The following is a 23,807-nucleotide window of genomic DNA, read 5'->3' on the forward strand; positions in this document are numbered from 1 at the left end:
CGCTTAGACTTTGTTGCTTTTTCAATTTTTCCTAATAAACAATCGTGGTACAAAGCTCAATAAAAAATATTAAAAATAAAAATTTTTTAGTAAGTTATTGGTTTCGATTCTTTTTTTTTTGTATGGGCCCCCTCCCCCCCTAAATTTCGTTCTGGCTACGCCCATGCTTATCATGCAAAGGTAGTTAAGGGAAGGTTGAAACGACGATATTTGATACCTGCGCCGGGTATATAAAGTTCGATTTCGCCCGAACTTATACTTCTTTACTTGTTTTTATTTCTAGTATTCGCACTAAATAAAGACTACAAAACTAGTTTGTTAGCATATTTTAATTAATGGTAATAATTTCACGAAATATCCCGGGATCCCGGGATTACCAATTCAAGATCCCGAATTCCCGGGATTCACAAAATGGTCCGGGATTGGATGCCTTAATATATACTGGTATCGCCCAGTTGTCGAATTTCGACATCTTTTTTCATACACTTTCGAATTTTACCTGTCACCAATACTTACTCCCAAGGCACATTAAACAGGTAGTATCAGTAGAGCAAAAACAACATTTGCGTGTATTTTGTTGTTGCTTCTGGTATCGAAAGTGTCAACAACTGTTCTGAATTTTTTCTTCTAAATCAAAGCGTGCCATGTGAAATACAAAAAATTATAAAAAATAAAAAATTGAAATTGGAAAAAATAAAAATTGATGCAACTTTCTTTCCTAGTAAATTTGTTTGCTTCTCGAAGCATTGATCCATCCTTTGCAAGGCCCAGTAATCAGCGGTCGTGCTGCCGAGTTGGGCGAACGTTCCAAAAACTGCTATTCAATCGCTTGTTTTGTATGGAAAAAGGTTTCACTAGCAAATGGATTTTAACAACTTATAATTTTCGTGAGAAAAAATTAAAAATATTTGACATTTTCGAGACCTAATAATTTGAAAATAAATCAAATCAGCTGCTCTACTGATACTACCTGTTCAATGTACCTTGCTTACTCCTTTGTCTGAAGTCCACCAGCATAATTTACAGCGAATTTACGGGAAAACTTAAAATCGCCCAACACGCTTCGGTGGGAGTCCCACACTCGGGGAAGGTAGTATAGAGACTAGCGCCCCCGGCCAGTGCATAAAGCATTTCCCTCTCCTACGAACAAAAAAAATAAATAAAATGCTAATTCTACCAAGTCTTCTCCAAATTTCTTCAGTAGCTTTTGAAATAAGACAGAAAAATGAACGTCGATTTTCATTTATAAAAAACTAGCTGTACCCTGTCACGCTTTGCTGTGGTATATTCCAGTTACATGGATGATAAATGATTAACAAAATAAAGCATACATTTCATATAAGTTTGATTTGTAATAAGTACTTGTGTGCATAATATTTGTGATTTTTCCATTCTCCATTAATTTGAAAGGCCACGTTCAAATCTTTGCTTACACTACGTTCTTCATCAATTTCTTATCTGCGAGTCGCGTTTCTTTGCAGAGCTTTGGCTGATTAATATTCCGTAACATGATAATTGGCACACTTTATTATTATTGAACATTAACTCTATTCACCAAAGTGAGCAAGTGGCCTGGCAGTCTGGTAAATGAGCAGACCAGCTTAAGCAACGACTGTTTTCAATACCACTATTATTTAGTTGTTAGACGACCTTATTCTGAGCAGCAAGAATATCTCGTTCACTGAGCCAATCGTGATTCCAATAATAAATTTGTTTTTCTCCTTTCGATGTTTCTAAGTCACAAAAATTATCAGGCAATAAAATTCGTCTTAATCTCTCATTGACTGGCAGCTTTGCGATCCTAATGTCCTTAATTATCGCGATGATACCTCGGCTGCAGTGTATGTATGTTCGTCTTACCACACTGTTGACTATTTCAGGCAAGCATTTATCTCTCCCGCCAGTGTTAATCGAGAAATTACAGACAATGTTTGCGTAAAATCTCCTGCGAGCAATATTAATGCATTCCCGAATGGTTGAACGTTTCCACGCAAATCTCGCAACAATCGATCAAGCACCTCAAGCGATTTTTTATGTGCATCGTGCACTCATCCCAAACAATGAGTTTAAATTTTTGGAATACTTTTTCCGTACCGGATGTTCTAGAAATATTGCATGTGGGTGTTTCGATGATTTATACGTTCAACGGCAGCTTAAGAGCTGAATGAGCAGTGCTTCCACCTGGTAACAATGTCGCAGCAATTCCAGATGAAGCGATAGCTAAGGTTATGTAATTTTTTGATCGGACCGTTGCCAAGATCAATATGATAAGGAATATTTTCCTGGTTCCTCTTGGCGCATCCAAGAAGAAGGTCCCCCAACTCCGACATTTATCATTTGCATATTCTTCTTCTACTTGTGGCTCTATAACCGCCTAAGTCATTTTGGCCGAGCTCGACAAAGAACCCAAGTCATTTCTCTCTGTGCCAACTTGGTCTCTCTGGTACTGGTTCCCTAGTAAACGAAATTCTCCACTTTCCCAAAATTATAACTGTCAACAGGGGACGTGGGTTCGAAGGCGCGAATGCGCTGACTGTTTATTTTATGACAGGAGATACTTCGTCTTGTCCTCGTTTACCACCAGGCGCATTCGCTTTGCTTCCTTATCCATCTTGGAAAAGGCAGAATAGACTTCGCGATTTTTGTTACAGATGATGTCGATGCCATCGGCACGCACCAGAAATAACACGCCCTTGTAAAAGATTTCTCAGTTCTGCAGCTCTTATTATTTTAACATTTGCATCATGCGATAGTAAATGCCCTTCTGTTTTCACTTTAATTTGGGAATCTTTGATTGGGAATAGGAGTTTACAATAGGAATATTAATCATAATCACAATAATAATGTTATTCAAAATTTCTTTACTCGCAATATACGCAGTATGCTATGGCGACCTCAAACGAAATTGTTTATGATTAATAGTTAACTGATTTATAATGTTAGGGAATAGTGACAACAATTTTAAGTTTTCATTAAGTATTTTTTAAACAGCTTTCATGGAATAGTTTTAAGTTTTCGTTACTCTTTTATCATTTTGTTATTGGTATCAGTAGTTTTTAACCGACTTCAAAAAAAAAAGACGGTTATCAATTCATCGGATTTTTTTATGTATGTAACCGCATAACTTTGGACCACGTCAAACGATATCCAGGTGGTCCCATACTAATTTGGTTTAGATCCGATCATTGGATCATGAAAAAATAAACGGTGCGTTTGAATTTGTATATGAAAATAGAAGTCGTTTGTGTTTTTTGTTTAAAAATTACTTGTTTATTCAATTTTACATTGTGTACCAACTCTTAGTTGATAATATGACCACTTCGTTTGATAAGATATTGTACATCATACCTTTATTTAAACTGTTCGGATTTTGGATAAGTGGAAATATTTAAAAAAAAAAATCTCTACTAAAGCTTTCCCAAACACTTTTCGTTTGGAACTAATTATGTAATATTTTATTTAATTTCAATATTTTCAGTCTTTACTCTTAGATAGGTGATAATCCTATTGAAAATATTTCCAAATCAAAATTATTCAAATACCTTTCGTTTGGTACCCATATTGTATTTCATACATATTTTCTACTGTAAAGCTGGGATCCCACGATTGCCGCAATACACCAATTATTGCCTCATTTTATGCCCCAATCGTGTGATTTCACAATACATTGACTCATGCGGCAATAGAGGCCGATATTGTGCTTACTGTGCCCAATCAAATACGGCCCGTGTGCGGCAATCGTGTGATAGCTCGATTGGCAATCATGGGGCAATGAAAATTTCAAAAATTTCGGCAATATTTATTGTATTCTTGTGCGGCAATTGAAGTGAACAATACACATCAATATTTAGGCTGTTTATTAATAATTTACTTTTTTGCTTTCTTATATGTCCAAAAATCACTGAAATTAATATCTTTGTTTTCGGAAGCAACATAACTTTTATGATGCAAGGACTGCCTTGGGATTTTTCCACTAAAAGACTCCATAGCGAGTCAAATATAAAAATGATAAATGAACAGATTCAAAAAATAACTGAGCGGTTTAAAATTCGCTGTAGTATAACTGATAATGACTTGATCTCAAATCTTTACTAATAAGTAATGTAGGTTAGGTATTTATGTAAAAATATAGAAAACTAGCTTATAAGATTTAAAGCGGAGGTTTTTCATAGTAGTTTTTTCCTCCGAAATGTTTATCTGAAAAATAAATGAAAATCTGTGATAAAAAATGATATGTTGTAGAATTAAGGTTTATTTACCATATTCTGTAAATTTTGCTATTACAATCCATGTAATATTTTTTTTGTCTACTTAATAAAATCTATCTATCTATCAACATAACTTTTAATTTAATTTGTAGTGAAATTTTAATTTTCCTTGAAGTCCGATAACGGAATCTTTGCCGCGATATATACCACCACAAGCAAAACTCATACGAGAAGAATACGAAAGGTATTTTATGTCACCAAATGGCGGACTGCCATAACAGTATAAATTTTTAAAAAAAAAACTTAAAAGTTCAATACAGCCCACGACAAAGCAGTAGAACCTCAACATTTTGACCAGTCTTGACTATTTTTCTTCTACTTATTTAATCTTCATTATTTTCGTATAAAAGTATAGCTCATTGTCTAACCAAAACTGCATAAATCCAAATTGCAAGCTTGATACAAAAATTATAAAAATTTCCTAAACATTTGAACACACGGTTTATAATTTGGATTTCTAGAAAAAAATGGTCATTTAGTTTTGTAGCTCATTAAAATTTAGTACAACAAGGTGGAGGTTTGAAGTTGCTAAAAGATCCAGTTGATTTTTTATAATTTTTTTAGCTGACGGTATTATGCACTTTCTTCTCTGTAAATTACTTTGTAAACTGCAAAACAAAATTTTTTCTAGAAACCCAAATTAAAGACCATTGAATTGTGATCAAAATTTTAAGAAATATTTATAATTTTTGTATAAAGTTTGGAATTTGGACTTATGTGGTTTTTACTAGACAATGAGCTATGGTTTTATGGGAAAAAATTAACATTAAACAACAGAAGAAAAAAGTCAAGACTGATCAAAATGTTAAGGTGCTATCTTTTGTTGCGAGCTGTACATATAATTATAAAATTTAATTCCAAACATAAATTATGTAAATTCGCAGCTTTCATTTAAACAAACATAACTCTTTTGTACCAATTTTACTTGTAATGAATGAAAAAACCTCTGCGTAACAAAATTAAAAAGAAAACTGGTGCAACTTGAACTCCACATAGCACGTTGCAGTTATCGTCGAAAAATAAAAAAACTATACAATCAAACTTCTAAATAAATGCGTGAGTTTTCGTTGGGCACAAGTTTTTGCTTCTTTGCTTTCAAACAACAACAAATTTGCACAAAATGAGCCCGCAATATACAAAGCAGATGCAATTGATTTATTTTTTTTTTATTAAGAATACGCCATTTTTACACAACAGAGAAAAAAACAGAATTTAGAGGTCAGCGCAACACTTTATGGTCACAATTGCCGCATGCTCGAGCAATCGTGTGATAAGTTTGGGGCAATTATTGTCACTATATTGCTTTTCGCCAACTTACGGCAATGAGAATTGTATAAAAAGAGGCAACCGTGTGACTGTACAGAATTTCATTGGGACAATTTTTTTATTGTGCTCCAATACAGCACAATAAAAATTGTTCCAGATTGGTCCATTTGCGGCAATCGTGGGATCTCAGCTTAAGTCTTCTTAAAACTCTTTAGTTCGATATCTATATTGCAATATTTCATTTATTTAATCAATTTAACTGTGTTAGGCCTTTAGACTAAATTAAACAATCCAAGACAGACCACCTTAATGCCTAACAATGTACATATGTAAGCACACATGTATACATGTATTTATTAGAAACTGTCATAAACTTTTCCCGCCAAATTAACTATCGTTGAGTTTCCCCTCCAAACAGTTTTACTGCTTTGAGGTTGAACTTAATTGTATTGAAAAGAGCTCGGGCACTTCTTTTCTCGTATTCAACCAGGAACGACCATCAGCCACCCATCGTCACAGACACTTAAGATAACATTCCGTATCCGCCTTACATTTTTACATATACATTAGGGTGGTCCCTAAAAAATCAAATGAGCGATTTTTTCAGGCTCACCCCTTCAATCGATAATACCACCTTCACAGATATCACATACAAATTTTGGTCCCGATTGGAGACGGTTGAGGCGTGTCGCACAGGGGCCAAAGTTCAGATTCCTCTATAGAGACTCAAAAAATGAAAATTATCTTTTTTACCAACTCATACCCAAAATCGATACTACTAAAGTCGAAGATTGGAGTCGGTTAAGACGTCTTCATAGGATAATCTGAAGTCTTACCCCTGTGTGCCACGCCTTAACCGACTCTAATCGGGGCCAAAATTTATATGCAATATCTGCGACTATACTAGTGTCGATTTTGGGCATTAAATAAAAAAAAAATCTAAATTTTTTGAGTCTCCATAAAGGAAAATGAATCTTACCCCCTGTGCGACACGACTAACCTCCAATCGAGACCAAAATTTATATGTGATATCTTCGACTATAGTAGCTTCGACGTAGGGGTTGAGGCTAAGGAAATATGATGCAAAAATTTATTTCCCCCATTTAAGGACCCCCCTAATATCCATATATAAATAATAATAAATCAAACATATTTGACAAAGGACTAATTTTTCGTTGGTTTATTTATTTTATCGGGTCATATTGAAAATACATTGGTGCAACTTACGGCAACATACTGAGCTTTCGAGTTCAAATTTTCAAAATGGTGGCATCTCTTATCAAAAATATTTCCAACAGTCATCTTTCTTAAACCTCTTTAATTTGATACCTATATTGTAATAAGTCATTTATTTTATCAATTATGTAAATTGAGTTAAATGAGCAACCCTCCTCAAAAATATTTTCGGCTGTAAGCCTTCTTAAAAATCTTTAGTTTACACCCACATGGCAGTATTTTATTTACTTATCAATTTAACTGAGTTAAAATTTTCAAATATGTGGCAACCCTCCTCAAAAATATTTCCTTCAGAAGTCTTTCTTAAACCACTTTAATTTGATACCCATTTTGTAAAAATTCATTTATTTTATCAATATAATTGGGCTTAAAAATTTTCAATTAGGTGGCAACCCTCAAATTTTTTGTGATATCATTGATCCTGTTATTATACCGAACAATACAAAAAACAAGAATTATTCAAATCGGTTTAGCCGTTCTCGAGTTTTGACGACCGTGACATACGAACACAACATTTTTATATATATAGATATGCATATATATTTGTATGTACAGATGAGATCTTCATCACTGACTTATATGTCAAACATATACCAATTCAGACTGTAAATAAGTTATTCGATTATATTTGTCTGAGAGCCTCTTGGAGGTTGAGACTAAATTGCTCACATCTACATAAAGTCTTTCTGTTTTTTAATCAAAATCGTTAACGGTTGAGAAAGTATCTTGAAGGTTTACAACAAAAGATAATATTTTCTCCTCTAACGGCGGTTTAACACGGGTTTTTGTCAAGACTGGGTCTAAGCTCAATATTTTCTCATCACACGACGGGGCCAAGTTACACCAAACAACAAACCAAGTGAAACCAATCCGATCATATATATGATTTTTTAGGATAGCTCTCAATCCCTGCGCCACCAATCGAAAGACAAACACACTAATCCTTCTAAAAACTTTTGCACAAAACGAAAATCATTCAATGCGATTTTAAAATCTGGGGGAAAATGGTTCCCCATTGAATGATTCTTGCGACTTTGTATGTGTATAAATGTAGGTTTATAAAATTCCATTACCGTATAATAAGTGGTTTCAGAGATAACCGATTGTATGGGCGGAGCCACGCCCCCTTTCCAAAATCGACCACTCTTCGCCGTAAGTACGGAGGTGCCACGCCCCCTTTTCCAAAATATACCACTTTCGCCGTGGGTATTAACGATCTATGCATCCGTGCTGAGTTTCAGTTCCCCAGCATAATTGGTTTTAGAGATATAGTGGATTTCATATTTTAGTCTATATGTCAGATACCACGCCCCATATATATCGGGGTTACCACTTCTGGATTAGAGGAAGTCATATCCTTTAAATCGGTGAATGTTTCATTGGAATCGAGCGAATGGTGCCTTCAAAAAAGGGATTGCGTATTTATATATACATACATAGATAGCCTGTATTTAATGTACGGAAGTTTGTGTTTTAAGTCTTTTATTTTTACCCAAATACTAATTAAGAAGAATAAGAAATTGTTTAGATGATTCATTAAGCCTAAGGTTTTGATCAAACTACATGTGGGAAGAAACCTACAGATCGATAGGAAAAAGAAATGCCGTGATGGTTAACATATTGCAGGCAGTGCAGAGACCCCTGATGCTACTGTAATCAGTGTGTGCCAACGCCGTCTTGCACAGTTTTGCACGCTGCTATAGTGCTTGAACAATATCTTGTAAATTTGGCTATAAATAGTCACATCGCCCGAAAGTTCATTGCGATTATATAAAAATTAGATGTCCGATCACAAAGCGAACTCTTTTTTATGCTTCAAAATCGGCAAAGATATAGCAAAAACACCCGAAACAATCAATATACCCAAAAAACTATAAGCCAAATAGAGTAAAACTCCTTGTTTAATATAGCGGCGCTATATTAAAGGGGGATTTCAGTCTGATGGAGAATTCAAAGAGTTCGGTTTTTAATTCAATAGAGCGTTTAATCAATTCAATTTAGGTATACAATTATAAAAGTGTTCGTTTAAAGATTTAATGTCGATTGACTACTAGAGTTATATATTGAGTTTCAATTATAAAGTGAATTATAGAGCACGTTAACTTTAAGCAACGAAGAGGCACCTCCGTTCGTATAGACGTTCGCGTTGATAATAATTTCAGTTGTTACATTTCAGTTCATAGCTAAATTCAATAATGTTTACAAGAACAATTTTTTGGTGGATTTTTGGTTTGAGGCATTTTTCCAACTAGTCTAATGGAATGAGTTGCCACCTCCCTCTCCTTCATCGTCGACACTCCTTTTTTAGTTTTTCTTTTTGGCGACATGGTTTTTTAAAGGACTTTAAGACTTCAAATCAATCAAACTTCAAATGAATCATGATTAAACAAATTTTAATTAATCAAACAAAAATTGATATCAACGCAATGTAAAACAACAATATGGGTATCAAATGAAAGAGAAAATTCTATAGAGCTGAAAAAGTTAAATTTTTGGTTCACAAAGAAGAATGGTATTGACAATCCCATTTTAATTAATTTCATTTTTTAAAGCTAACAAGGTTCGAATGACGGAGTTCGAGGATGTGGTCTTGTGTGCATTAGTCCTTAACATACAATTTTTTTTTAAATACATACATTCAAGGATATATAGGGACAATGTTTTTAGAGGACATTGCCAGTACCTATGCACCAAAAAATGTAATCTTTTTTAGTTATACCGGATTTTCTCTCTTATTTGATATCCACATTCTGATTGTATGTTGCACTGAAATGTTTGAATAATTTTTTGAATTAATCCAAAATTTGTAATTTCAAAGTCCTTTAAAAAACTTCTGGCGTCAGTAGCAGGTTGGCGAAAATATTGATTTTTTGTGTGTAAAATTGACTGTCGCACGATGATATCAGTTCGATTGGTGAAAGTGACCGCTATGGTCGAGTGGATAAAGATTTTATGCCTAATCCGCGCAACATAGAAATGATAAAAAAAAATTGGTTTCTAAGGTCGGCCATTCCTGAGCAGGTAATATTAAACCTCCTCGCTCGTGTAGAAGAAAAAAAGTTTTCTTGAACGGTTCAATGAAAGGCTTACTTTACTTTTTTAAATCATATATAGCCTGGAAGCTTTCAAAGAGTACACAGTTTTATTCAAATCAAACAACGATTTTTATATTATTTCTCTGATTTTTAATCTGTAATTTATTAAACATGCCTGACCAGATGACACCATGGAATTCTTGGATTTTTTTATTTGTGAGTTGCCTCCTCTTAACTAAATTTTGTGTGAGCCACACATAACCCAAAAACGCACACATACACATGGCCTCAAAATATAAACGTCAAAACCAGCAGCAGCAGGTAACAACAGCAAACAATACAGCCAACAACAACAAAAAGTCTAAAGTTAAAGCCATAGCTGAGGAATTTTAATTTCCGATGTTTATCGGTTGCACGCGATCAACGGCCACCAAAAAAAAACATATAAGTACAAGAATAAAAAAAAACGAAATTGAAACAACCATAACGACCGCAGCAAGAATCTAAAACATCGAGTTCCTATTGTTGTTGAACTGTTGTCGTTGTTGTTGTTGAATCTGCTTTAGTCGCCATTATCTTGGCTGCCGCTACCTGCCGATAATGATTATGCACCATTAACAATAAATGGAAGAGAAAATGTTGGTATGTTGTGATGGCAAAAATGACAAGAATCATGAAGCAAGCAACAAGAAACAACAATAAAAAGCACCAGTATCGCGTATTCACCACCACCGACGAGTCCACCCAAAACGGCAATAGCGAAAGCAACGAAAACAATGAACAAATAACACGAAACGCAACAACAACAACAAAAAAAATTATAATGGCAGTTGATACCAACCAACCAACTATTTTCGAAAAAAAAAGAAAAGGAAAAGCAAAACCATATATACATACATACATACATACATATGTATATATTTGTGCATATGTGTGAAATGTGTGTAGATATGAATATAAAAAACATGCAAAGAGGTGCAAGCAAACGTCTCAAAAAATAAAATCAGAATCCAGCTAAACTCGCGAAAACACCAATGATAAAAACAAATAAAACAAAACCTAACACAAGAGGTAGCTATGCGTGCAAGTCTACACACATATGTAGTATATATGGACCTCCACACCTAAACCGAAGAATGTTGAAATGGGCAATTCATGCAGACGTGCGTCGGACGATGGGCCGATGCAGCTGCCCGCTCCTTTCACAGCAAATATATACATATGTACATACATATGTACCTACCAAGCCAAGTACATAGAATTATCATAGCTTGCGTACGATTGTGTGCCACATCGCCAACCGATCCAAAGTCTATGGTTTCAATCCTAGCTCAGAAAGTAAGAATCTTAAAATTATTGAGAAAACGAAAAACTGAAACTGAAAATGGTTTACTGAAAAAGCTTCTCAAAGATAGAAAAAACCGTCCGCCTTTCAAGAGCAGTGTTAAACTGTAGGTCTTTCTCCATTTTTTGTACGACAATTTCAAGTTTCACACTACATATCCACAAATTGAAGAGGTTTTATTGTTGCAGGGTATCCACTATAAATGCTGTGTCCCTGCACCTTGCGCTGTATGCAAATCTGTCGCTGTCCGTGCTTTAATTTGTGCGCCGACACTGAGTCTGAATCAGGGATGCTCAACAAACAATAAGTAATAGCTTATGAAAATAATTTTATTACGGGGTGAAAATTTGGACCTTTTCGGCAGTTGATTTTAAAACAAAAACTTTGGTTTCGACACGTTATTGTTTCTTCTTCAACAAAAACGTTTTTTCAAACATACCTTAACATATCGCACACCTATGTAGCTCAAAAGAGAGCAAACTCGAAAAAAAATAGGACGATTTTTTGCGTAAATCAATTCATCAGACTTATCTCCAATTAATGCAAATATGTTTTGTTCAGGATTATGTATGTACATTCACTAACTAACTGTTTTGTATGGATTGCGTTGAATATGTACGATTCCGGATCTGATTTTTAAGTTAGCTCCTCCCTTTGGCTCTAGGTATGGAATATCTCCAATTAATGCAAATATGTTTTGTTCAGGATTATGTATGTACATTCACTAACTAACTGTTTTGTATGGATTGCGTTGAATATGTACGATTCCGGATCTGATTTTTAAGTTAGCTCCTCCCTTTGGCTCTAGGTATGGAATATAATAACTAGACTGGGGATGTTTACGCAGAAAACGAAGATTAAAAATATGTGCCACTTAACTATAGGCAAAAAAATATATTTGTATACATTTTCTTTAAAGTTATGGGGCACATATTTTTGGGCTTCGTTTTCTGCATATGCATCCGCAGTCTAAAACTATGTTCACATTGCAGCATAAATTACTGTTTCCATCAAATTACTTCACATAAATCAAGTGCGTTCAGGCTTGATTTCATAATTTCTACAGATATCTGATTAGCACGTGTAGGTATGAGTGTGTGGTTTGTACTTGATTTAAAAAAATAAATGGATACATACCTTTAGGCATTTTTTTAAATTTCTTCAACAGCGGGGGGGGGGGGGGGGNGGGGGGGGGGGGGGGGGGGGGGGTTCTTGGGGCTAAAGTAAATTGCCAGTATTTTTTTCTTCATTTCGTTCTTGATGTATGATAAATTATCTCATTTATGTTTAATTTATTGAACGTTTCAGAGCTAAAAGTATTTTCACATTATCGTTATTTACGGCTAATTTGTAATTTATAAGCAAATCATATCGAAATCAAGTAATTGCGCCTTGTAAAATCTGTCAAATAAATTAAATGGAAATTAACTAATTTATCATATACAGCTATGGCCAACCATTTAGCGTACCTGTACACCAAATACAAATCCACTAAAAAATCGGAATGAAGATACTTTCATCAAACACATTTTATGGTAACATATTCCCTTGCATATTTAATATTCAACCAAATTAAAAGAAGTTAAATATAATTCACTGATCAATCTGTTTTATTTAACTTTTTTAAATTCGTTTAATAAATTAATAAGCAAGGAAATACGTTAACATAAAATTTGCTTAATAAAAGTATCTTCCTTCCGATTTTTTAGCGGATTTGGCTTTGGTGTACAGGTGCGCTGAATGGTTGGCTATAGCTTTATGAAGAACCAAACAAAAAAAAAGGTTGTTATTTATTTTAGTCCCCACTGTTGAGGAAATTAAAATATGCCTAAAGGTATGCAACCGTTTGTTAATCAAGTACAAGCCATCGGATTTCGTTTTCGTGAAAAATGAAAATAAAATAATTTTGATAATTACCTAAGCGATAAAAAACTGGATCGCTTCAACAGAAAGCTTGTTTACGTTAAAATCAACATTTCGATGGATCCTTGGATTAAATAGATTATTCTTTACCTAAATATATTTTCTAGAGGATGAAATAGACCTGATTTTACTTATGGACTCAGGCTTTAGGGAGCTTTTTAGTGAACGACTGAAGGTACGACGACAATATTGGTGTTTGCCTTTGCAGAGGATCCTTCGTCAATTTCGATTAGAAGCTTCCAACCCACTGCAGTTCGTTCCGAGGGGTGTTCGACGGAGTAAAATAAGTATTCGAGCTCAATAATGATACGGGCGAAGCTGATAGGGCCTAATCTCTTTCCTAACCACTTCGACCTCAAACATATCTATTTTGGTAACAATTCACAGTGATATTACAGAAGAATATATGGAGGTCAACCTGGTAAAGCAAAGCATCTTGGAGATGTATTTCAGAACAAAGAGAACGTTTGTTCACTCTGCGAGCGCTTGGTTAAAATCTTATAATGCAAATCGTATAATGGCGACGTGTATTTCAAAGTCATATAAGGAAATTTATGGCTAACTAAACCACAAACGTATCTATCATTGGCGCCCACAAGGGGTGGGTTGTGCGGGTCGGTTTAAATTGTTATATACTCTTTTTTGTGTGAAGTACGCAAGTGTGAACCATATGAATCCATTGTTCGTTTCTTTCTCTTTATCTACCTTATGCACTCCTCAGCATATTTGCATTGTGACTAAGTTTGCACAACAAACATTTTAAAATGTTGCTTAAAGCGGTTATGTGTTAAAAGAAATATCCATAATAAAGCATATTTTTTTAACAAAAGAATTTAGGTTATCAAATTTATTAAAGAAATGAAATAAAGAAATTATTAAATAATGAAATACAAACATCAACCCTTGAAAATTATTCTTGGTTTTTGTTAGGCACTTTATAAACATTTACAAGCAACATAACATAACGGCAAAATAAGAAATCGTAAACATTTAAAATTTATGGCAGTTCCTATTTAAGTCTCAATCAATAATAATATGCCAAAAAAGTTTTTTTCTCTAAATCCTCAATAGAGATATTTGTTTTTTCTCTGATACAAATTCAAAATTAGGGTTCACTGAATCCATCGCAGTCCAATTTTTCGAAAATCCACGAAAATGCTACCGCTGAATCCAAATAGCTACCAACGTGGCATATATTTTGAATGCATGCATTTGTAGCAAGTCGGACTACGATGGATTCAACGATAGTCCATAATATCTTATGTGACATTTCAAGAAACGAACACAAAACTTTCTCACTCTTTGCCTTTTTTTTAGAATCGAACACGAAAAGAGAAAGGTGTAATAAAAAGGCGACATTTTTTATTACCAGATTTAAAACAAATATTTTTAATTTACAGATGGCGAATACATGTTTGCGGATCCAGAGAGCAAACTCTCCAAATACGGCCCGAAAAGTTGGAGATCCTCGCACACACACGTAAGTCATCTAAACTACATTTTGACGGCCCACAGTGGTCGGAGAAGCTAGGTTTTAGGCGAAAAATTAGAAGGGCTGTTACGATTGTAATAAAAATGCAGGATTGTAGTATTTTTGTTATGCTAAATCCGAATATGCCATACAATTTTTGGTTTGACAGTTGAAAAATTCTGTAAAAATAATAAATCTTTTTGAAAATACCACTGGTTAGGTTTTTAGGCTTGCTAGTCACGAATTTGATGTCAAATCAAAACATTGGCAGTTGACAGCTGTCAAAATGGACTGTGAATTTTCCTAAAAGTGAGACAGTATTTTCAAAAATGCCCCCGATAAGGTTTTTAGACATGCTGTTGAGATGTTGAGAGTTGACATCTGTTAAATGGACTGTTAATTTTTCTAAAAATAAGAAAATATTTTTTAAAACGCTATTGATAAAGGGATTGACACGCTAGTCACGAATCTTACGTCAAATTAAAACTTTGAAAGTTGACAGCTGTCGAATGGGCTGCCAATTGCTCTGGAAATCAGGAAAGTTTCCCGAGAATTAAGCGTACTAGGTTTTAAGGCTCACTGATTGCGAGTTCTATATCACGTTCAAAATTATTCAATTAACAACTCTCTACTGAGCTGTAACTTTCAGTAGAGTAACACAATATATTTGTTTAGCCAAATTTATGATTTAGTGTATTCGAAGGAGCATATTTAAAATGAATTTATGATAAAATTATGAAATAATAACAGTAATTATATTTATAAATAGAGGATAGTTGCTAAATATATGTTGAGCCCAAACAATTTGACATAGGCCCCTAGTTTTTTTAAGATTTTTTTATTTTATACGAAACTCGTAATTTTCTAACTTAAGTTTTCTCAGTTTTAAATAAAGTTATTCAGGTTTGAAAATTCAATAACTTATTTAAATCTCGGACGCCATATTGGATTTTGCATTTTGAGTTTTCAAAAACTAGTTTGAAATTAACTATAACGATCCACGATCGAATTCGTTGTAATAAGCGGATTCAACGGCTTGCTCAGCAGACATTATTGAAAATATTAATCAGTGTTGAGTTCTTTGAACATGTCTGAATAAGAATAGTTTTATTCCGGTTAATTTATCACAGTTTTCAAACATGCTTTTTTCGCATAAAACATGGCCTCTCTGACAATTGTGCAGCCCGAGCAACTATGTATCAAGAGGTCCTTAGCCGTCAATCTATCCTGTCTTGAACATCGTGCGAAAGACAGAATAGCTTAATATTGTACGATACAATAAATAGACTCTTCTGTGTTAGGTTTGCCTTACGTCTATGAGGTTAAATACAAAGTTATGGTAATTCAACGAGTTAAGTTATTCTTTCGCACGGCGTTGAAGATAATATAGACTGACGACAATCGACCAGCCAGCGATTTTCACATTCCTCTGCCAATATTAATATTCTTCTCACTTTTTAGGGCCTCGATGCCAATGGGCGACCACTTCTGGAGCTACATTTCCATGTGCAATTTTATATCGAGAGCCCATTTCTGTTGAAAGATGAGATATCCCGTCACAATTACTACCTACAATTAAAATATAATGCTCTACAACGGGAAATGCCTAAAGAATATTCCGAACAGTCGATGATATTGCTCGCCGGATTAGCGCTACAAGCAGATTTGGGTGAGGCACCATCAGCTGGACTAACAACCAATGCAACCACGATAACAAAAACAACAACTTCAAAGGGCACAACATTTAAATCGCTTGTAACAGAAGAGGGCAGGTGTGGTGGTAATGTGGAGTGTGACCATCAAGGCTTGCTCACTTCGCATATTACAGACCCTACGGCCAACACAAATGAAGTCACAAATGCAGCGGCAAGAAGTACAGAGACTACTACAACGCCTACAACTAACACGGAAGGGACAACTTTTGGAATAGCAACAGCAACAACAACATTGCCAAAGATCAACAAACGCCTAAGTAGTGAAAATGATCGAGTGCTACGTCTGCCCAATTTTTTAACGGCAAGAAATTCTACAGCCTCAATATCAAATATATCTGCGCCAGTTTCTTGCACAAAAATTAAAACAAAATCGGAGAAGGAAAGGGAAAAAGAGGAAGCGGCGGTAATATCAACGCCTGCCTCCACGAGCTCGTCGTCCATATCAGTTTTTCCCATTAGTGGTAGTTTGAAGCGTAGCCTGGGCGTAATGGCAGCCTCATTTTCAACTTCCTCGTCGATTTCTTCAATTAATCGCAGTAGTTCATCGAATACCCCACCAACAACGTCGTCGAGCACGTCACTATCAGCACTGGGTCAGGCACAGTCTACACTGCAAGAGTATTTCAGCTTGAGAGACTATTTGCCTGGCGAGCTGTGCACCGCATGGGCGCTGAGTGCACTGCTGGCTTGTCATCGTGAAAATCGTGGCATGTCAGCGGCGGACGCAGAATTGCACTACATTCAGCATTCCAGTATGGTGCATGAGTGCGTCAATGCGCATATTTTTCGAATGCGTACATCAAAAAGTGAAAACGGATTGGGCAGCTCGTGGTTTGTGGTTTATTCAAAGGGTATAAAAATTTTCAACTCCGTTGAAAACATACAACAGCCAACCACCTTCCTATGGCCGAACATAACGAAGCTTTCATTTGAGCGGAAAAAGTTCGAGATACGCTCTGGCGACTGTAAGATCCTTCTCTATGCCACCTCGGATGAAAAAAACAAAATGTTGTTGACGCTGTGCCGCGAAACCCATCAGTTTAGCATGAAGATAGCCGCCCGTCTGAAAGAGGTCATTAAGCGCGAAGAAGAAGAGAGCAATTGTCTTCATGCTTGCTATATTTATTCACGCAGTTTGCACTTGCCTTACAAAAACAAAAGCGACCAGCGTATATCGGTCATTTCGAGCACTAGTTCTAACACCACTTCGGGCATTGTCAGCGATCGCGTTCACTCTGAGGATGAGGTTGAGATAATGATAAATACACCACCTGCACCGATTGCAGCACCATCTACGGAAAGTTTGGCATTGGCACATCTACTAGATCGTCCAAGCGTCAGCAGACAAACTTCATCAGTCGGCCAAGTTTCATTGAAAGACCTGGAAGAGCAGTTAGCGGCGCTGTCTGTACGTCAGGAACGTCAAAAGCAGCACTCGAATTCTGCTAACTCTGGCGATGAATCGCCCGCAGAAAGAAGTCACGCCTCAGCGGGAAACTCTTCCAGCAGCAGCTCGAATCAAGCATCCCAGCGCGCAGCTGATTCTTCAACTGCTACTGACTCACCAAGTTCGCAGCACAACATTGGGTCACAGTGTTCTTCGACCTGTAGTACCGTTGTGGTTTTGCCTAGCACAGATTCAATAACAAATACGCTAACATCGTTAGCTGTCCATTCTGCGATGAATTCTACGCCATTACAGCGACGTAACTCTACGTCGAGTAGTCTGGAATTGGGTTTTAGTCACACAGCACAAAATTCCATACTCAGTGAGGCAGAATCCACTTGCATTGACCACGATTTCACATCTTCTACGCGAGACGAAAACGAGAGCGCTTCTGGCGTTTACACGCTAGCCCACGGCGCACCGCCCACTGAGACCTCTGGTGTATACACGATGCATAGCAGCGAAATGACAGCGCAATCGTCAGAGGTTGCCGAGTCTGAAAAAAGTTCCCATTATGGCATTTTCCAGCCGACGAAAGGTGAAATAGACGCCGATAATTTGCATGAAAGCCCCTCAAATCGGGATTCAGTCGATGGTGGAAATTACCTCGGCAAACGCATCAAGAACGAAGAATTCCGCCTGCGGTCAGACTCCAACGTAAGCACAAGTGGTTCGTTCCGCGGTGATGGTAGTGATCCAACCGACAACAAACATAACCTACTTTCCGCAGAGGAATTAACCGATTTAATCGTTGGGCGTGGTACGTATCCCAATCGGAAGACAGTGTCTGGTACCCTAGACTCAGACTGCGATTACGTCACTTTGCCATTGCCCATTACAGGTGAATCCTACATTCAAGGCCATCAAGATACTGCACCCACTGAAGATCAGGTCGAAGACCTAATTAACGATTTAATACCGACGGATCCACCAGCGCCTCCTCAACGTATCGACAGTAACAGCCTGAAGCAGCCAACAAATCTTACGAGTCTAAGCATTATACCGATGCGTTCACCACCGCCATATCATGCACGCCATGAAAAAACCGGTCTATGTGGGCCACCAGTGTGCCCACCGCTGGCACTAAAGCCAATTCAAGACACTACAAAAGCGAAAATTACGCCAAACTTCTCCAAAGTGCCATCGCCAACCATTCCAGTTGAGTTTAATAAGACAGCAGTCGGTAGCACACCAACTCCACGGGCTTCGCTTAAAACAGCATCCGCTGTGCGCCGACGTGACCCACCGCCATATCCCACAACAGCGAAACCCCGACCCACGTCTTTAGTGTCGTTAGCCTCATGCACATCTTCTCTAAATCATTCCAGCAATGCGGTTACCTCAACCAGCGGCTCATTGAGCTCGCTAAAAGCCGAAGAGGTCACAGCTCGTTTCATAACTACGCGACCACAAATCAACATTCTCAAAGCCCATACCAGTGTTATTAACGATAACCAGAAACCCAGTTATGCTGCACCGACGCATTGCTCATCGATGGTATCAGCGACCGGATCTATTTCCAGCCGTCACATACCAAGCCATTTTTCCCAGCATTCTGTGCACAATTCTCATTACATCAGCGGCTCACAGGTTTCGCTAAGCGGTGAACATCATCCGACATCAGCCACAAGGCAATCATCCATTTCGGCGGCTGCCATGGCGCATGCTGCGGCCGCAGCCGCTGTAGGCGCAGGCGTCATTTCGAACAACATTGGCATACCAATCGTTCCTTATGGCCTACACGGTACACATAACAGCATGTCATCGTTGCCGCCCCCGCCACCGCCCCCGTATACGGAAATAAAGCAGTCGCCAAGAACGTGTGTACTTTTACCAGTGATTAAGCATCGACAATTTCTGCCACCGCCACCACCCAGTCTGCCCCGCCAGCCACCACCGCCACCACCGCCCACTCAGCTATCCGGTGTTTATGGAAATCAACTGGCACGCAAGCAGCTAGAGCTGTACCAGCAGCAACTCTATAGTGACGTTGACTATGTCATCTACCCGCTACAGGACCCTGCAATCAGCCAGCAGGAATATTTGGATGCAAAGCAGAGCTCAATATATGCAGCAATGGCACAACAACCGCCACAGCCGCTCTCGCACACTCATCCACACCCGCATCCGCACTCGCACCAATACTTGGCATATCACGCAGGGAGTGCACACGTCGGCTCGTGGGACACATGTAAAGGCCACGCAATCTATCGCAGCACACCCTACTTGCCATTGGCGCTGTCCACACATTCACGCTATGCATCGACGCAAAATCTGTCAGACACTTACGTTCAGCTACCGAGCACCTACTCACCGCTCTACAGTCCTTCCATGGCCAGCTTATGCTCCTCGTATGAACCACCACCGCCGCCTCCCCTGCACCCAGCCACCTTAGCAGCGACCAACGTAAGCAACACAAACTTTTTTGCACGCTCACGATCAGATGACAATATTTTAAATTCACTTGACTCACTACCGAAGGCGAAGCGTATGCCTCCTCCACCACCGCCGCCATACGTAAACCGGCGTTTAAAGAAACCACCCATGCCAGCACCATCCGAAAAGCCGCCGCCAAGTAAGTACTGCGCAACACTCAATTGTCAACACGCTTTACAACACTAGTCACTTGTACTTTTTTTTAGTTCCCTCAAAACCGTCCGCTTGCAATGTTGCGCCCACGAAAAACCAAGTACCGATGCGCAGTCAGTTGCCGCCGCGCAAGCCACCCACACTAAACACTAATCGAAGTGTCAATAATATGACGCGCACGTCCAGCGGTGCGCAGTGGGCTGGTGAACGCCCAAAACCTGATCTGATATCATATAATGGCGGCAGCAGCATTTTGGCGCATCTTCAAGCCAGTGTAGCAGCAGCTAATCGACACACTGCTCATTTAGCAGCAGCTAGCAAGTCAAAGGACGCCACTGGTGGTAGCAACAATACCAGCCATGGCACCAACGGCAATCCAAGCACTAACAATGCAGGCACAAATCCACTGGACATCGCTGTACTACGGGAGAAGAGCAAACATTTAGATTTACCGCTAATCTCCGCCCTGTGCAACGATCACTCGCTACTTAAGCAGACAAAAGTTTTCGCCAATGTGAAAACGGGACGCCCGTCAACAAGCTCCACTTCAACCACGCGAAATGTCAGCGCTATGCCGGCCTCTCCCAGCGGCACGCGTGCGTCACCAAACAATGCTGCTAATCAGCAAAATTCAATTGCAAATACCGCCGGGGCAGATAACGAAGTATCAGTCTCGTCAGCGGCGACAACTACGCCTGCCACTACGGCCGCAGTTTCCACACCAGCAACAACTACGACAGCAGTAGCAACAGCATCGACTACTGCGGTCGTCACCACTACCAACACTACTTCCAACACCAGCACGAAATCCACAACTTCAAGTACAATAGCGACACCAATCCAATTGGCTGCTGGTAAAGGACGCAAAGCAGGTGGAAGTCATCGCCATCCCAATGACAAATTGCCGCCGCTGCCAATGCAAATGGCTGAGGCAAACAATTATGTCATGGATCCAGCAATGGTGAAACACCACAAAAGCTACAATTCTCAAATTTAATTTAAATTTGGAAACTGAAACATTCGGCCGAAAATAAAGAAGCTGAAGGTGACAAGAGCGCAGAGAGTGGCAGCGATTTAATTAAAAAAAAAAGAAAAATGTCATATAATAATTTGCATACGAAAGCTACGAACGGCACTAGGCGCAATTAAATGCAATCTCTCGTATATGCCACCACACATAGGCAGAACGCTTTCACCTTGAAGCTGTAACGAAAGAGGTGGTATGTGCACACATCCCCTGGAGTATGAGATCATTTTCGATTCGATTTTGTTCAAGTGTTTACTTTCTATTCCTAAATGAAAATCACGCCAAACGACGACGACTGCAAGCATATGAAAGTAGGGCGGAAATGTTTCGACTTATGACATACTATAAGTATATTTTTGTAAGTATGTCCCGTTAGTCTGGTTTCCGACAAGTGACTGCAATCCTTCACAGTGTTTAGGTGGAAGCTTCGAAGAATGCCATTTTCAGCGAACGAAAGCAAAAACAAGCAAAATACAATTCAATTGTTAACAAACGTGAAAATGAGTGAGCGAGTGTTTTTGTAGCGATGCGTATTACACAAAAATAAAAAAAATACATATATACATACATAAAAAATATATATATATATATGTACACCGATTTTCAAAAATTAACCAAAAACCCCAGAGACAAGACGAACATGCGGCCCTTCGCGGGCATATGAACGAGGCCTGCAGCCTCTAAACTTTACGGTTCAAAATATCCAGTTGGAAAATAGACAGCACTTTGCGTTTTATATTTCTGTGGTATTGTCTTTACAAACGTCTGGAAAGTTCGCAAAGCACCGCCTCGTTCGTTCAAAAGATTTACAGTTTATACCAAAATATGTAGGGGGAATTGAGAAAACCTCTGCTGGGCATCGCACTGGGCCTCTGTGGCATTAAAATATTAGCTTTTTTAGGAGCTGCTCACTTAAAATACGCTAGGAACAAGTGATAAGAGAACTATTTGACTGAATTGAGGCCGCGACAATGTCATTCAAGGCGGCGCTACCACCACTCCGTACGGTCTAGGCTCGGCCCAGCAGCGGTCACCCCTCGGCAGGCGAGTGTATTTTTGCTATGTAAAAGCTTCTCATAAAAGCCATTTGCCATTCGGGGGTGGCGTAAGACAGTAGATGCCTCAAGGCTCACACCACAAATTGGGGGAGAAGCTCGGTCAAACACTCAGCTGAAGTGTAAGCGCCAAATTTTTGTTATTATTATGGCATACATACAAACAACGATTATATGTATGTACGTGTCGTGATGATAGACCGCTTATTAATATGACATTGACCTCTGAAGTATTACTTATATCTGCCTACATACAAACATACATGCATACGTACATATAGGTACATACACAAGCTACATACGCAACATTCCCAAGGAATCTGATACGAATTGAGCAATTTCTTTGTTCATAACTGACCTCATTTCATGTAAATTATTTAATGAAAAGCGAAAACATCTTAATCTAGTCACTTTTAGAAATTCATAAAACAATCAAATAAGCAAACAAAAGACGGTAGACAACTCAAATACTCAAGCAAATTTTAAATATATATTTTTATTGTATTTCAAATATGTATTTATGTAATTCAAGCTGACAATGCAAGTAGTAGGTACGAGTACGAATTGAATTCCGCATTGAATTAAATGTGAATTATTTTTAAATATTTATTGTTGTTGTAGGCCATAACAAACTTGTGTCATACACAAGTGGTTATTTGTATTTTTTTTCTAATTTTAAACTTTCCACTTTCTTCATAAGCGTGCCACTACAAAGAGGGTGTATATTTATTATACCACAAGCGAAAAACTAATACACTCACTTATCATAAACGAAATCCGCCCAAACAACTGTGATCGATTTAATTTTTTTTTTTTTTTTTTTTAATCTTAACACTTTGAAACTTTGAGTTACACAAATAAGCAGAGATTCCTTGTTTTCTGTTTTATTTTATTTTTTTTTTTACAATATTTTCCTGTGAAGAAATAACAACTACGCCATTACTTAGCATATGTAGCAGTTAAGTTCATAAGTGCGTGAAGTTTAGGCTTAAGCAAAGTGCGGAAACACAAAACGAACAAATTTAATCCAAATTATCGAATAATCGAACGTTTAGCGTTCAATGAGAATGGACATTTGCAGTAATGCAATGAAACCTCTTTTAGTTACTCAGCGCTTAGGGTGTAAGTGTGCGTATACGCCAAGTAGATATTGTGTATTTTTTAACATTTCTAAGAATATACGTTTGAGATTTTTAAAACATGCAAAATGCATTTAAGTGACAGATTGCCTAGACTTGCCCACCGTACTTTACGTAGTAGGTACATACTTAGGAGTATGTATGAGTAAATAAATACATGTGTATTTAAAATGCCACAAATGTTTGTAAAATCAAACACAATCATTTCGAGGTTTAAGTAAACATAAAAAATTATGAAAGCATGCATGAAGATATTTGGCAAACGTGTTCTATACAAACACTATTACATGC

General features: G+C 37.7%; 1 protein-coding gene across 1 annotated transcript in view; it reads left to right on the plus strand.

Annotated features, from left to right (window-relative positions):
• The window catches only part of ex (FERM domain containing expanded), a 36,660-nt gene extending 13,752 nt beyond the window's left edge, over nt 1-22,908 (plus strand). Inside the window, exons 3-5 of the mRNA XM_017626335.1 lie at nt 14,474-14,553; nt 16,006-20,281; nt 20,349-22,908. Coding sequence (XP_017481824.1) covers nt 14,474-14,553; nt 16,006-20,281; nt 20,349-21,292 — 5,300 coding nt within the window. The 3' untranslated portion in view covers nt 21,293-22,908. The remainder of the gene's footprint in view (nt 1-14,473; nt 14,554-16,005; nt 20,282-20,348) is intronic.
• Nucleotides 22,909-23,807: the final 899 nt, after the last annotated feature.

This window comes from Rhagoletis zephyria, unplaced genomic scaffold, assembly GCF_001687245.7.
Source record: "Rhagoletis zephyria isolate East Lansing unplaced genomic scaffold, Rhagoletis_zephyria_1.1 Rzeph_scaffold_04567, whole genome shotgun sequence".
NCBI classification, from domain to species: Eukaryota; Metazoa; Arthropoda; class Insecta; order Diptera; family Tephritidae; genus Rhagoletis; species Rhagoletis zephyria.